The 13733-nt window shown below is 36.2% G+C and overlaps 1 protein-coding gene across 6 annotated transcripts; it reads left to right on the top strand.

Moving 5' to 3' along the window:
* Nucleotides 1–250: 250 nt before the first annotated feature.
* LOC145052561 (uncharacterized) lies at nt 251–5257 on the top strand. 6 transcript variants are annotated; one of them, XM_079000390.1, is made up of 18 exons: nt 728–865; nt 1352–1439; nt 1551–1629; nt 1722–2035; nt 2253–2330; nt 2420–2640; nt 2822–2914; nt 3011–3094; nt 3242–3358; nt 3470–3575; nt 3650–3715; nt 3821–3874; nt 3985–4042; nt 4152–4228; nt 4340–4410; nt 4526–4586; nt 4685–4744; nt 4840–5257. In XM_079000390.1, the coding sequence occupies exons 4-18, from the start codon at nt 1751–1753 to the stop codon at nt 5023–5025; spliced, it is 1617 nt and encodes a 538-aa protein (XP_078856516.1). In that variant the 5' UTR covers nt 728–865; nt 1352–1439; nt 1551–1629; nt 1722–1750; the 3' UTR covers nt 5026–5257. The 6 variants fall into 6 exon arrangements, with proteins under 6 accessions (XP_078856513.1, XP_078856516.1, XP_078856518.1 ...); XM_079000388.1 differs by having other exon boundaries at nt 735–873; XM_079000392.1 differs by lacking the exon at nt 1551–1629.
* Nucleotides 5258–13733: the final 8476 nt, after the last annotated feature.

Raw genomic sequence — 13733 nt, 5'->3', positions numbered from 1 at the left:
ATGGACCAAATGAGTACAAACACAAAAGTTAATTACCCTCAAAAGTCATTTTCCCAAATTAAATTAGGAGAGCATTTGATGTAACAACATGATACCACATATCATGAAGGAATTGACAAATTGACAAATATCAAAAATGTTAAAATCGATAGGGTACAAAAGTCAAAACATCAAATCATAAGGGGACCACTGTAACATTATGAAAACTACAGGGAGCAAATTCGAAAATAAAACTCTATCCCCTTCACTCCACAAATCCACGATCCACATCCACATGATCATCAAACCCGGAAAGTATAAGAACGGTCACCACCACCGCCATCCACCGTTACGCCGCCGTCAGATACTTCCACGAATAGCCACCATAGAAGTGTTCACCCAACAGCATTTATCAAACAAACAATTCCCCTCATATAACCTTAAAATGACGAAGAATCTATTCCGAAGAATTTGATTCCGTCCCGAAATGAACGACCCAATTGGAATTCTAGATCATGCCCCATTAGAATCATTAATCAATAATCACCAGCCTCCAAATTTGATTGCGTAAGCGCAATTTAATGACTCCTGCATCATCATCGGCATCAACAGCGCTGCCAGGTTGCAAACGAACCTCGCTACGAATCAACCCAAAAACTCTGCGGATTCCCGTATCGGGTTCATCTTGTCACATTAATCTACTCTTATCGATATCCAATTCCAAATGTCTTTTTAAGACCAATAGTAAGATGCGTATTCCCAAGACACTCACCCTTTCATTTTGCTTCTCATTTCTATACTCTTCCCCTTCTCGTTGTCCCCAATTTCCTTCTTTGGTTCCAGATTTAGGTCTCTGTTCTTCCAGGCGATTCTTCACTACCAAAAGGTCTCAAGGTTTGCTCGAATTTAATTCTTTTCAATTTAACTGTTACTATTTCGCTCCTTTTTTATAAATTTACTGTTGGCTTTTGAGTGTCACTTTTCATGCATGTTTCTTGGTTTAAATGCTGGACTATTTTGCGTTTATCGTCAACACGTTTAGACGATTGTTTATGATTCCTGCAGACAGTTGTTGGAATCTATTTATTAATTTATTATTTCATCTCTTAGGAGTTTTTTTACTCTCACATGTTTCATCTTTCAAATTTCTTAAGCCCTCGTGGATTCTGATTCTATCTTCAATATAAGGACAGCTGTTGTTCCATTGCTTCAGAGTTTCATTCAATCTTTTTTTTTTCTTCCTTTTCTTGGGTTTAAATGTTCTACCTTTGAATGTTACCTTGCATATGCCTATTTCTGTGTTCTTCCTTTGGACTTGTCCGGGTTTTTGGTTGATTGATCGAGTTTAGAAAGCTGTTTTTTGGGATTTTAGGTGCTTATCAGAGCATATATGGAGAGTTTACACTTAAAGATTTGAGCATTTTCAGATTCGCTTTGTGTTCTTTCATTGTTCATTGAAGGTATGTCCCCTAAGGCGTTTTTTTTTTTTTTTTTCTTTTTCTTTTTCTTTTTCTTTTTCTTTTTCTTTTTCTAAAGGGTATGTAAGAATCTTTACTTTCTTGAGTTTTTAGGGTTGATTCTTTTTCTTGATTGTTTTCTTGAAACACATCCCTTCTTGATCATCTCTTCAGCATCATATAAAGCCTAAAGGTCATAAGTTACTAATAATTTACCTTTCCAGGAATGATATTAATATTATGATCCAATGTTTGATGAATTGTTATGTTTCTGTTTCAAAACAGGCAGTTTTCAATCAAGAGCAAGTTATAAAATGGATATCCCTAGTGATGGAGCTATATCAGAGACACAATTACAGAGCCCTAATGGAAGTGAAAAATCTCAAGGTTCATGTCTATGGGCATCTCCTAATGGAGGCCAAAAGATTGAAATTGGGAAACATATTTTTTGTAACAGAGCTGTGAATATGAAAAACATAGTTGCTGTTGGATTTGATATGGATTATACACTTGCACAATACAAGCCTGAAACTTTTGAGTCCCTTGCATATAATGGCACAGTGAAAAAGTTAGTCACTAACTTGGGATACCCTAATGAGGTTTGTTTATGTTAATCATACAAAATCTTGATGAAATTTGCACATGAAATTATTTAAATTGTACAAGTTTTAGGGTTAAATGCAAATTATAACCATATAATTTGTATCCTACTTTCATTTTTTATTATTACAATGTTGAAAGTACAATGTCTTAATAAGAAAAAAACTGTTGTAGTCTATAAGTTTTGGATATTTTATAGTTTTCTATTTAATGCAGTTGCTTGATTGGTCTTTTGATTGGACTTACATGGTGAGAGGATTGGTACTTGATAAAAAGAGAGGAAATATATTGAAGGTTTGTGTTTTTTCATGTATAGATTTTGAGCAATATGATATAAAGATGAATCCCAGTGTTTTATATTTTTTAAAAAACTTTTTTTGCAGATGGACAGACATAAATATGTGAAAGTGGCATATCATGGATTTAGGTTATTGTCAAAAGATGAAAAAGTTGCTACATATGGCAACACTTTGGTTCGTGATGCATTTGATGAGCCTGATTATGCACTCATTGATACCCTTTTCTCATTGGCTGAAGCTTATTTATTTGCTCAGCTTGTTGACTTTAAGGATAATAATCCAGGAAAAATCTCAGAAGAAAAAGAGTAAGTTTTGGGAATTGGAATTCATGATTCCATTCCATTGTTTGTTTGTTTGGTTGGTTGGTTGCCAAATGAACAGAATTCAATTCAATTCCTTCAAATTCCATGTTGGATGTATTTCACCATGAATTCAATTTCATTAGTGTTTGTACTAAAAGACCAAAATACCCTTGTGTTTTTGCAGCTATTTTCGAATGTACAGAGATGTGAGGGCTGCTGTGGATCTCTGTCATCGTGATGGAACTTTGAAGCAGATGGTTGCAAATGATCCCAAAAGGTCAGATAAAAAAAAACGACTTTCCCCCTTAAGTTCAAACTTTTTACAATTTTGCCCTTGTTTATCTTTTTTTTTTCTTAACTTTGTCAAAATTAGGTACATCAATGAAGACAACTCATTAGTCCCAATGCTACAGATGCTTAGAAGTTCTGGTTTTGCTGTATTCTTAGTGACAAACAGGTTTATTATTATTATTATTATTATTATTATTATTATTATTATTATTATTATTATTATTATTATTATTATTTTACTTTTTAAATTGTAGAAAATGTAACAACATTGCTATTTTCAGTAAAAAAATAACTTTTATTCATCTGATAACAGTCTTTGGGACTACACAAATGTTGTGATGAATTTTCTATGTGGGCCCCAAAAAGTCAACGGAAGCTCTTTGTTGACTCTTGACTGGCTCCAACACTTTGATGTTGTCATAACTGGCAGGTTATACTCATTTCTTTACTTTAAAGATTGTATATTTATATATTTTTTTATGTTTATGAAACGTATTTAAATAAAAAAAATATATTTTTTATTTTTTTATTTTTTATGCAGTGCAAAGCCGAAGTTTTTTCATGATGAAAACCGTGCTAATCTTTTTGCGGTGGACACTGATTCAGGGATGCTTATCAATACTGATAATGGTAGTCCTATGGCTCAGGTTTGTGTGGAAGTATGTTTTTACCAATTTACCCCTATATGCATATTTTTTAATCGAATTTTAATTTTCATTAGGTTGGAGCCTCTTCTGTGGAAGTGCCAGATCAGCAGATCCCAGATAAAGGGTACAAAGTGTTTCAGGTAAGTAATCAGTATATCCGAATTACATAAATACCCTTTTAATAATAATGACAAGAGAGTGGTCATGGGCAAATAGGTAATTTTAGTTTGAAATCACTGTTTCAGGGAGGCAATGTTGGCCATCTGCATAAGCTGCTGAATGTTGAATCAAGTTCACAGGTTTTGTAACTTTTTTTATCAACATTTTTTTTTACAATCTATACTTTATTTATTTTAAGTTAATAATTTTTGGAGAAAAGTTAACATGTTTGTTTCAACTTTTTTGTTAGGTTCTTTATGTTGGAGATCATATATATGGTGATATTTTGCGTAGCAAAAAAGTCCTAGGTAAACTTTGATTGATTTGTTTATTAAATTATTATAAATAATAATATTAATACAAAAATAAATGAAAGTAGGTTGCTATTTCTTGTATTTAGCTAATTATATTGAGCAGGTTGGAGGACAATGCTTGTGGTTCCAGAACTTGAAAAGGAAGTTAAACTTCTTTGGTCCTTACGAGACACTCGTAAGGTAAACTTTTTTTTTTTTTTTTTTTTAAGGATTCTTTCTTTTTTTATTTAGTCTCATTTTTTATAAACTATTTCTAATCATATCAATAACATATGAATAATTTTTATACAGCATCTTATATTGCTGAGGAGTGAGCGAGATCAAATTGAAGATCAAATCCATCATTTAAAATGGTCCCTCCAGTAAGCATTACATTATCACCCTCTCTCTCTCTCTCTCTCTCTCTCTCTCTCTCTCTCTCACACACACACACACACACTAAGTTACATGTGTGATTTGAGTTGTATTTGGTTGTAGGTGTGAGTGTATGGAAGCTAATGAAATGGAAAAGATGTCATCAAAGCTTGAATTGCTTGAGGTTGATTACAGAAAAAAAAAAACATAACTATTATTTTGTATGTGATTGTGTTATCTTTAATCATTTTATTAACCTTAAAATTTGAATTATGTGTATAGGCACAATGTGAACGTGTTCGTGTAACACATCAAGAGGCCCAAAAAGTTTTTCATGAAAAGGTAACAAAAATCCATTCGATTTTCTTGGCCCCCAAAAAATGCAACCTTTTTGGGACAATTTTTATTTATTTATTTATTTATTTTTTGGATGATAGTTTCACATGGTGTGGGGCCAGCTAATGAAAACTGGGTACCAAAACTCACGATTTGCTCATCAAGTGGAACGATTTGCGTGTCTTTACACAAGTCAAGTTGGGAATTTGGCCTTGTATTCTCCATCTAAATACTATAGGCCAAGTGAAGACTTTATGCCACATGAGTTTGACCTCCTTTCTCTTTAAATTCTCAAGTCTCAAACTCAACAAATTTGCATATATTTTATGTTGTTTTGCATAATACAAGCTTTTGCGTTTTTGACCTTAATTTGTAACTAGTTACTTACTGGGAAAGGTTATGGTATATATACATACACTACACAAAAATTATTTTAACACGTTTTCCTTGTGGTTGGGTCAAGGTCTTTGATTAAAACTCGTTACATATATGCAAGTGTTTATGTTTGAATGTTTTTTATGAGATTTTATATGTAAATTCTGAAATTTCTACATGCAAACAAATTTAGTAGAGCTGTCAAAGGTACCTATATTCTTTATTTTACTATTTTTTTCTTTCATTTAGATTTTGAGAATGTTTGGTTTCTTTTGTTCATGGGTCTACTACTTAGTATTGTACTTTTCTTTTGGTGGGTTGAGGTTGCATATTTTAGCTCAAAAAATATTTTATGTATAGATTCATTAGGAAAATATATCATTGTTTGAATTAAATTGTCAAGACGGTGATATTATCTAGCGATGTTTTGAGTTTTGTAAGACCATCATATATACCAGCCATGCCAAGAGCATGGTGGCTTACACATTGCCCCCATATGTGTGGTTTGTGTGTGGCAGGTGTGGTAGGGGCCACAACGCCCGAATAAAAAATATAATTGGTAGGGGCCATGTTTGATTAAGAAGTTGAGATAGACTAGAACTAGAATAAATAGGGATCTTGTAGATGCATACAAACTTCTGTACACAATTATTTTGCTGATACTTGTGTGTATGAACATGTCATCCAAACGACATTTTCGTTTGAGTAGACAACTATTTCTATATAGTAATAACGATTTGGAAGAGAATTATGAATTCTCTCAATTGAGATGGGATGCTAAAGGTAGAGAGTGTTTTACTCCACTTCAAAATATATGACCACACTTCGGCTTTTGGCACATCACATCACCACGGACGCATCAGACGAAACATTTGAATATGCTTGAGATAACCACATGAGAATTTGTGTATTTGCTATTTGAATATGTTATAGAGCTTTCCGGGAGCATATATACGAACCGATAATAAGTGATGTTGAACAATGGTATGTGACAAGAAGTGACGAGGTCAATACACACAAGGTGACCATGGAGCTCTGGCGATTATACTTGAAGCAGTGGTGTCACAAGATCTATGGTTTCAGTTTGAATACTTTGGTAATGATAGGGTCAAACAATGATCTAAATGTTCTTCATAAGTCATCGAGATTCATTGATATTTAGTTGGGAAAAGCACATGACTTTCCATTTGTTGTGAATGGAAATCAATACAAGAATGGGTATCACATTGCTAATGGGATATATCTGAATTACTCTACATTTGTCAAAGCATACTTATATCCTCAAGATGAAAAACAAAAACTATTCAAGATAGTGCAAGAATCGACAAAGAATGAAGTAGAACTGTGACAACCATCAAATTCTGGTCAAGTCAAAGTCAAATAAAGTCAACAAGTCAACTAGTCAACTCAATTAGCCCGTGGGATTCTAGGGCTTACGTTAGGTAATTACTTCACAACTCGTTATTCTAATAAGAAGTCATAAATTGAAAAGTATGTACATCTAGATCTCCTTAACCTAAAATTGTGGTAAGTAACGAACCAAACCGATAAAACAATGTTGCATACTCATTGGGAGTGTATAAGATCCCTAAACAAGGCTTAACGAGGTTTACGGACCTTGCTTTGCGAAGCCGGACACTCACATGTGTCACACACGAAACCTCTCTTAATCGTTTTCACTCTATCTCTCTCTATTTTGAAATCTCTCCCAAATCTCTCTCCATATGAGAAATCTCTCCAAGATTGTAAAATCTCTCTCAAAACCCCTTTCGATTTATTGTATCATTTGAGGGCATCCCGGTACTTGGTTTGATGAGAAACCACTCAAAGAGGGGAGATAGTTTGGAAAATAGTTCCTTTGGGCCGAAGCCTCTCTATAGGGGCCAAGTCCTCTTGGATCTGAGGCCACTTAAGCCGAGTCTGAGGTCCCTGAGTAGCCGCAGCCATCCAGCCGCAACCACCGAGCCGAAGCCCAGAGCCGCAGCCGTGAAGACCGCAGCCACGAAGCCGGAGCCACCGAACCCGGAACCAAGCCCCGCATCAGAACTCCCTTCGGACCGCAACTCCTTCCTTCAGCATCCGCGACTGAGCTTCACTTCGGACCCTCCTCAGCAGCCGAGCCAACTCTGGTTCCAAGGCTGCTGATGACCGAGCCTTAGCACTTGCAGCCCAGAACTTCGGATTTTCACATATTTCACCCGGTTTTCGACTAGTTCTCTATTTTAAGCCCGTTTTTCATCCTTTTAACATGGGATTTTCTCCAGAAATCATATTTTAATAAATAAGACCCTAAATATTCATAATATAAACATATTTTGATGGAAATATTTATTTAGGGATAAAATCTATTAAGTGAGATCATGTGGTGGAGTGTGAATCTTACCATAATATTTGACACAAACAACCACCCCATACCCATTCCCATGACCACCCATTGTCCTCCCCACCATACCTGGTCATTCAAGGGTACTTTCCCCACCATTTGACCAACCATACTCTTAGTCAAAGGCTGAAAACCCACCCTCTCTCCTCACTCCCACTCATTTCTTCCACTTCCACCAAAGATCAAACACATCTTTTCTCTCTTTTTCTCTCATACAATTTCGAGATTTCCAAGTCATTTTTCCAGCTTTCCATCTTCATTTAGTAAGTATCATCACTCTCCTTATGATTATTACATTCCTTTTATTCAGATTCCTCACACAAACTCCATCATTATTGTGTTAGATTCTTGAATCTTTAAAGCAATTCTTCAAGTGTTCTTGAGTTGAACACTTCACTTCTTCAACATTCACTCACTGAAATCATATAAGATGAGTTCATACCCCTAGATTTTCATGTTTTATCAAGTTTTTAGGGGGGGGGGGGGGAATACAAGTTAAAACACCAAGAGCATAACTAGACTTTTCTAACAGCTTTCATCAGAAAAGTGGGACTCCATTCATGGACTGTTTTGGACAACTTAAACATTTTAGTTTTTAAAACTGTTTTAGGTGTAAGTAGTTCCAGTTCTTAGCTATAAAATGACTACTTGCACATCTCCACACGATTTTTCTACAATTTATGGTGATTTTTACAAAACAGTCTATCTTTTCAAACACAAATCCGGACCAGTCTGTGAATATGAGCATTTTAATACAAGTTAAAGACTTCCAAAAGTCATGATAAAAATTATGAGTAAAGTAGACACATTTTAGGAACTCTTAGAATTTACGGATTTAGTTTTCGACTTCGTATGATTTTTCTATGACTTTTCTAAAACAGCGCAGAAGGGTTAAAAACTAGTTACCAGCTTATAACTTTCAAAACACTTTGTAACATGTTGAGCAAAGTGTTAAATCTTTGATGACTTCATATTTTACATGTATTTCTTGTAGTGGTATAATTATATAATAGAAAATACTTACTGAATTTGTAAGAATCCTCCATCATTACCATTAGTACAAAACAAAGCAAGATAAACATAGCTATATTGTGCTATACATTTAACTTACCAAGAAAAGGGTTCTTATACACCACAAATAAACATACTAAACTATAATAGGTATAGTTAGGTTGCATATACATTTCAAACATTTTGATAAACTATAATAGGTATAGTTTATGATCATTTACATTACAAAAAGGTTTTCACACGAAAAGGGGTACATTACAAAGTACCGGGTTTTCATATAAATGGGGTACATTACAAAGTACCGGGTTTTCATATAAATGGGTGTCACAACTAGAAATTTTTGTGCCTTGTAACTACAAAACTTATGTCAATTATGAATCAAAAACATGAAAGCATGTATGATGCTTACTCTATGACAACAAAATTTCAATCAAACACTTCATACAAGCACAACAAATAGTCAACAAACAATTGGAAACCTTAGAAATCCTTGTTTAAGTCCATTATGGATTAGGATTTCCTTATTGGGCCCAATGGACCAATAAGCTTCCAATTGGACTATCTTGGGCTTAGAACTCTTTAATGGGCTCTAATTGGACCCACTTCCATTTATTTCAATATTTTGGGCCATATTGGGCCTAGAATGAAATAAATTATTTAAATGAACCATATTGGGCCATAATTAACCTAATTTAGCCCTAATAGGTCATAAAAATCACATTTATATTTATTTGGACCAAAAATCACTCAACATAACCATGAAAATTGGGCTTAAGCATTTAAGGCCCAAAAATCTCTTCTATTTCCTCCAAATCTCGGCCCAAGCCCAACCAAAGAAGGAAGAGTTGACTTGTGAGATTGCCACCTCATTTATACATCACATACCTCCATGCATGGACCAACATGCATCTAAGTTAGTCACCTCAACTCTCTCTCTCTTCTTCTTCTTGATTCTCGGCCGAGAGCCTCCCAAACATACACACTTCATCCAATTTTCTTAAACAAACTCTCTCAAAGAACATCCTCACTTTTCTTCATCAAATTTTCGAGAATCAAGAGCTTTTCAAAGAGACTTTCCACAAAAATCATCATCCAAGGTAAGTTTATATTTAGATTTATGATCTAGATTCTTTGTTTTATCAAACATCTCATCTTAACTCATGCAAATTCATGATCTAACTCCCTAGAATCATCAAAGTTCGAAAACTTCCTCAAAAAGTTGCTAGGGCCGAAATCCAAACCACAAGGTGAGTTTCATACCCCCCCTCTTTTTGGTTTTTATGAGTTTTTATGGGGGGAGAATACAAGTAAATGTGTAGATCTATGTGTAAATGTATGCTAAGTGTGATTTGATGCATGTATGTGTGTGATATCATGTGTTTGTGATGAATATGTTATCCAAAAAGTGTGTAAAAACCGAGATCTAAAACATGGGGAAGGAAATAAACATAACTTAAACTATTTTACACTAATCAAGTCAGGAAAAATAGTTTATATGGTTAGGATGAACATACTTGAACATAAAACTCATTTTTGGGCTTAAATTGTCAAAAATACAAAACTTGGGGTCCAAACCGAAAAATTATAAATTCTGGAGGATCAAAAGGGTCCAAACAGTTTCTATGTTAATTTTTCTGGATAACAACATTTTTGAGGGGCTTAAAATGTAAATTTTGGATTTAATGGGATAAATTTGGGCTTTTCGGCCCAATAAGCTTCAAATTTGCGAGATTTCTAAGTTTGAGGGGCTGAAAATGAAATTTTCTATAAAACAGGGGATTTGAAGTGTATAAAAACTATTCCAATGGTAAAAAATGCTTTTCAAATTCAAAAAGGATCAAAAATGTAAAAATTCTCTATTTTGGGCCAAAACTGTAAAAGTTGCGAAATTGGGGGTTTTAACCGAGAAAACATTATTCTGGAAGGACTAAAGCTGTTTACAAAACAAAATTTGGGGTAAAAATGTCTTTTCAACAAGTTTATGATATAAAAGTGTCAAAATAATGTTTTTAAGGACTAAAATGAAATTCTTTTATATAAAGGACTAAAAGTGCTATTTTTATAAAAGAAAGGTTGTGAAAAGGTAAAAATCTTACTTTTAAACAAATTAATTCATTAAGACAAAATACAAGATCTACGAACTACCGACGAAATGTAAAAACAAATACATTCTCAATAACAGATATCATTACAAAACGAATTGATTCGGTCTCGAATCAATAACAAAACAAAAAAATCAATAAACCAAAGTATTTCAATAAACACGCAATAACTATGAGGAGCCAATAAACAAACTTTGGGCTTGAAAGTTTCAAATCGTGCTTGTTGGGCCTTGCTAGCCCAATAACATGATCTTTGGGCCCGAAGGGAGTACGCTTACGTGTTAATGGGGCCTTCTATGACCCAATTCCATGTAAAAGGACTTGAATAGCTCTCATGTGTTATTGGGCCCTAATGGTCCATTAGTACTGCTAGTGAGGTCGAGAAGTCAAATGCGAGTTGGGCCAAGTGCTTTTCGCATTCCCGATAGCCTTGATTAACTTATGGAAATAAAGGGGGCTTCGTACCCTCCTTTCTCCTCGGTTGACCGGCTTATGAGAATTCGAGTAAACAGATTCGTGACGTTAAACAAGAGAAGTCAGGGTGGTTGGATTATGTGAGTAGTATGGGCGACGCCTCAAGGATCGTTCGTAATTTGTAGTTATAAACTAGTCATTTTCATTAATGCGTGATTGTAACAACTCACAAACCTTAATTAATCCAATGTCACCTGGGTAATCAAAAACAATCGTCGTATCGGTATAACAATAAACAAGTCATGTAATTTACGTATGGGGAAAACATCGGGTTTTCCCGGGAAGTTCAACATTTTCACCTATGTGATGTAAACAAAATTCAACAATTATACATGTTTTCAAAATCGACAAGCATATTTACGGATCTTCACACTTTTTATAAACAAATACCCCTTTTCAGAAAATATCGGATTTTCTGGGTTTTTCAAACTTCACAAAAATCATTTTTCCATAACATTACTTATGAACTCACCAACATTTCATATGTTGACATTTTCCAAAATAACTTGTATTCTCAGGTACCAGGTAAGCCGAAGAATAATTATCAAGTTATGTCATGGTGTTTTGCTTAGATTATTTATCGAACGGTTTATGTTATGAAAATTGTAATGTTTAAAACAATGTACTGAATGTAAACAATATCAGTTCTAATATTTCAATGCATGGTGATGAATGATGTTATGATTCATTTATTATCCTTGTGATGGTATTCAATTTATGTCACAAGAGCCCTCAGACGTTTCCGCCGTCCGGTTCAGGGGTGTGACAAGTTGGTATCAGAGCTCTGTTTACAGTGAACTAGCATATCTAACCACACATTGATATGCAACTATAAACCAAAAAGAGGGACTAACACAACTCTGAACAAAACAAGTAAAACATAACAATAAAAACATCCTTGCTTGTATTAGGAAAAAGAACATAATATCGAACCAAACAAGATAATGCTAGTATCTCGGTTAAGCCAGGACTGTTCTTAGTCATATCAAGGAGTGGATTTAGCCTGATCAACTACATTTCCTCCAAGGTACAACTGTCACATGTCCTGAGGAAAATCGTGATAGCTAGGGAACCTAAAAACATACCCCTTTATCACCAAGAAGAGAACATCCGTTCAGTCTATACAATAGTTGTAGCGTCTTAGGAATAATGTTAGCATATTTACGCACTCTCGCAGACAGCATGGTTGGTTTCCATCACCCCGGAGATCCTTACTTCCCTAATCAGGGAAATAACAGATGGTTGGACGAAGAGCCTGAAGAAGAGCCTGCAGAAGACCCCGAGGAGGAATCTGACGAGGAACCGGAGGCAGAAGTCGAGGGCGAACCTGCCGAACCAGTAGAAGAACAGGAGGAGGAAGAAGATGAAGGAAGCTTCGAGGAGGAACCCATCGATAACGAAGGGGGTGATTCGGACGCGGAGTCCGAAGTCATCAACCCCCCTTACCCGATTAGGGTGCCCGCTTACCGGGTGGGCCCCACTGGCCCTACACCCCCTTGGGGTATTGATCTTTGGAGATGGAGCAGGCAGAAGGGACAGCGACCCCCATTCGGCATGTCACGCGAGTTCTTTGACCTGAGGGATGGAGGTCCGGCCGATCGAGCCCTTCCGGTCATGGTGAGACGATTACGGAACACCGACGACCTAGCTCAGAGCACCGCCGACCAGGTACGCCAGATGTGGGCTAGGGTCAAGCGTGCAGAACAGGAGACACGAGACGTCCTTCGAGAGTTCCACATGAGGCAGGTGAGGTGGGATTCCCGACTCCAGGACACAGAACGACAGGTGGCTCGTCTTCAGGGAGCATCCACTTTCTCAGCCCCACCCCCGGGCACATCTCACCGCGACTAGGGATAGCCGTATCACTCTTTAGTGCTATGTCATTAGGATCCATGTTTTGTACCCCAACTCTATGTTTAAGTGACTACACTACTCATAGAGCCGTTATGCTGTCGAACTAGTATCACTTATGTATGCTCTTACGAGAAAAATTTTCATGTATCAAATGCGGATAATATTAGTAAAAATTTTATATGTTTTACTTTGACGTTGTAATCTGCTGTGTGTTACATATCCATGATTGTGTGCCAAATTGTGAAAGTACCTAAGTTCGTGCCTCACACCTAGCTTATAGGATCACACTCTCACAAAAAGCACAGATACTCAACATCTTTCTGTTCCATGGCAGAAAGATGCCTCGACGACTAACCCGCAGAAACCCTGAGCCAAACCCTCCCGAGTTCAACTCTATTGCTTTTCAGGCAGCGGTGTCGGCTGCGGTCACCGCAGCAATGGCACAAATTCACCAAGGGAACAATGGAGGAGTCAACGGACAAGGGGCCGGAAGTTCGAACAACGGGATGAATCAAGGACCCACCAAAACATGTTCCTACAAAGACTTCACCAACGCCAAACCACGAACCTTTAACAGCACTGGAGGAATGATCACCCTGAAACGATGGATCGAGAAGGTAGAATCGGTATTCGAGATATGCGATTGCCCTGAAGAGATGAAGGTAAAGTTTGCCGCATGCACTTTCGTTGACCAAGCGCTCACTTGGTGGAACGGACACGTGGAAGCCATGACACTCCCCGTAGCCAATTCCATGCCATGGGCAGAAATGAAAGAAATGCTGATGGCCGAATACTG

The sequence above is a fragment of the Lactuca serriola genome, chromosome 5 (assembly GCF_051521515.1).
Source record: "Lactuca serriola cultivar US96UC23 chromosome 5, Lser_US96UC23_V15, whole genome shotgun sequence".
NCBI classification, from domain to species: Eukaryota; Viridiplantae; Streptophyta; class Magnoliopsida; order Asterales; family Asteraceae; genus Lactuca; species Lactuca serriola.
The sequence above is the reverse complement of the archived record's forward strand: the minus strand, read 5'-3'. Positions and strand labels throughout refer to the sequence as shown.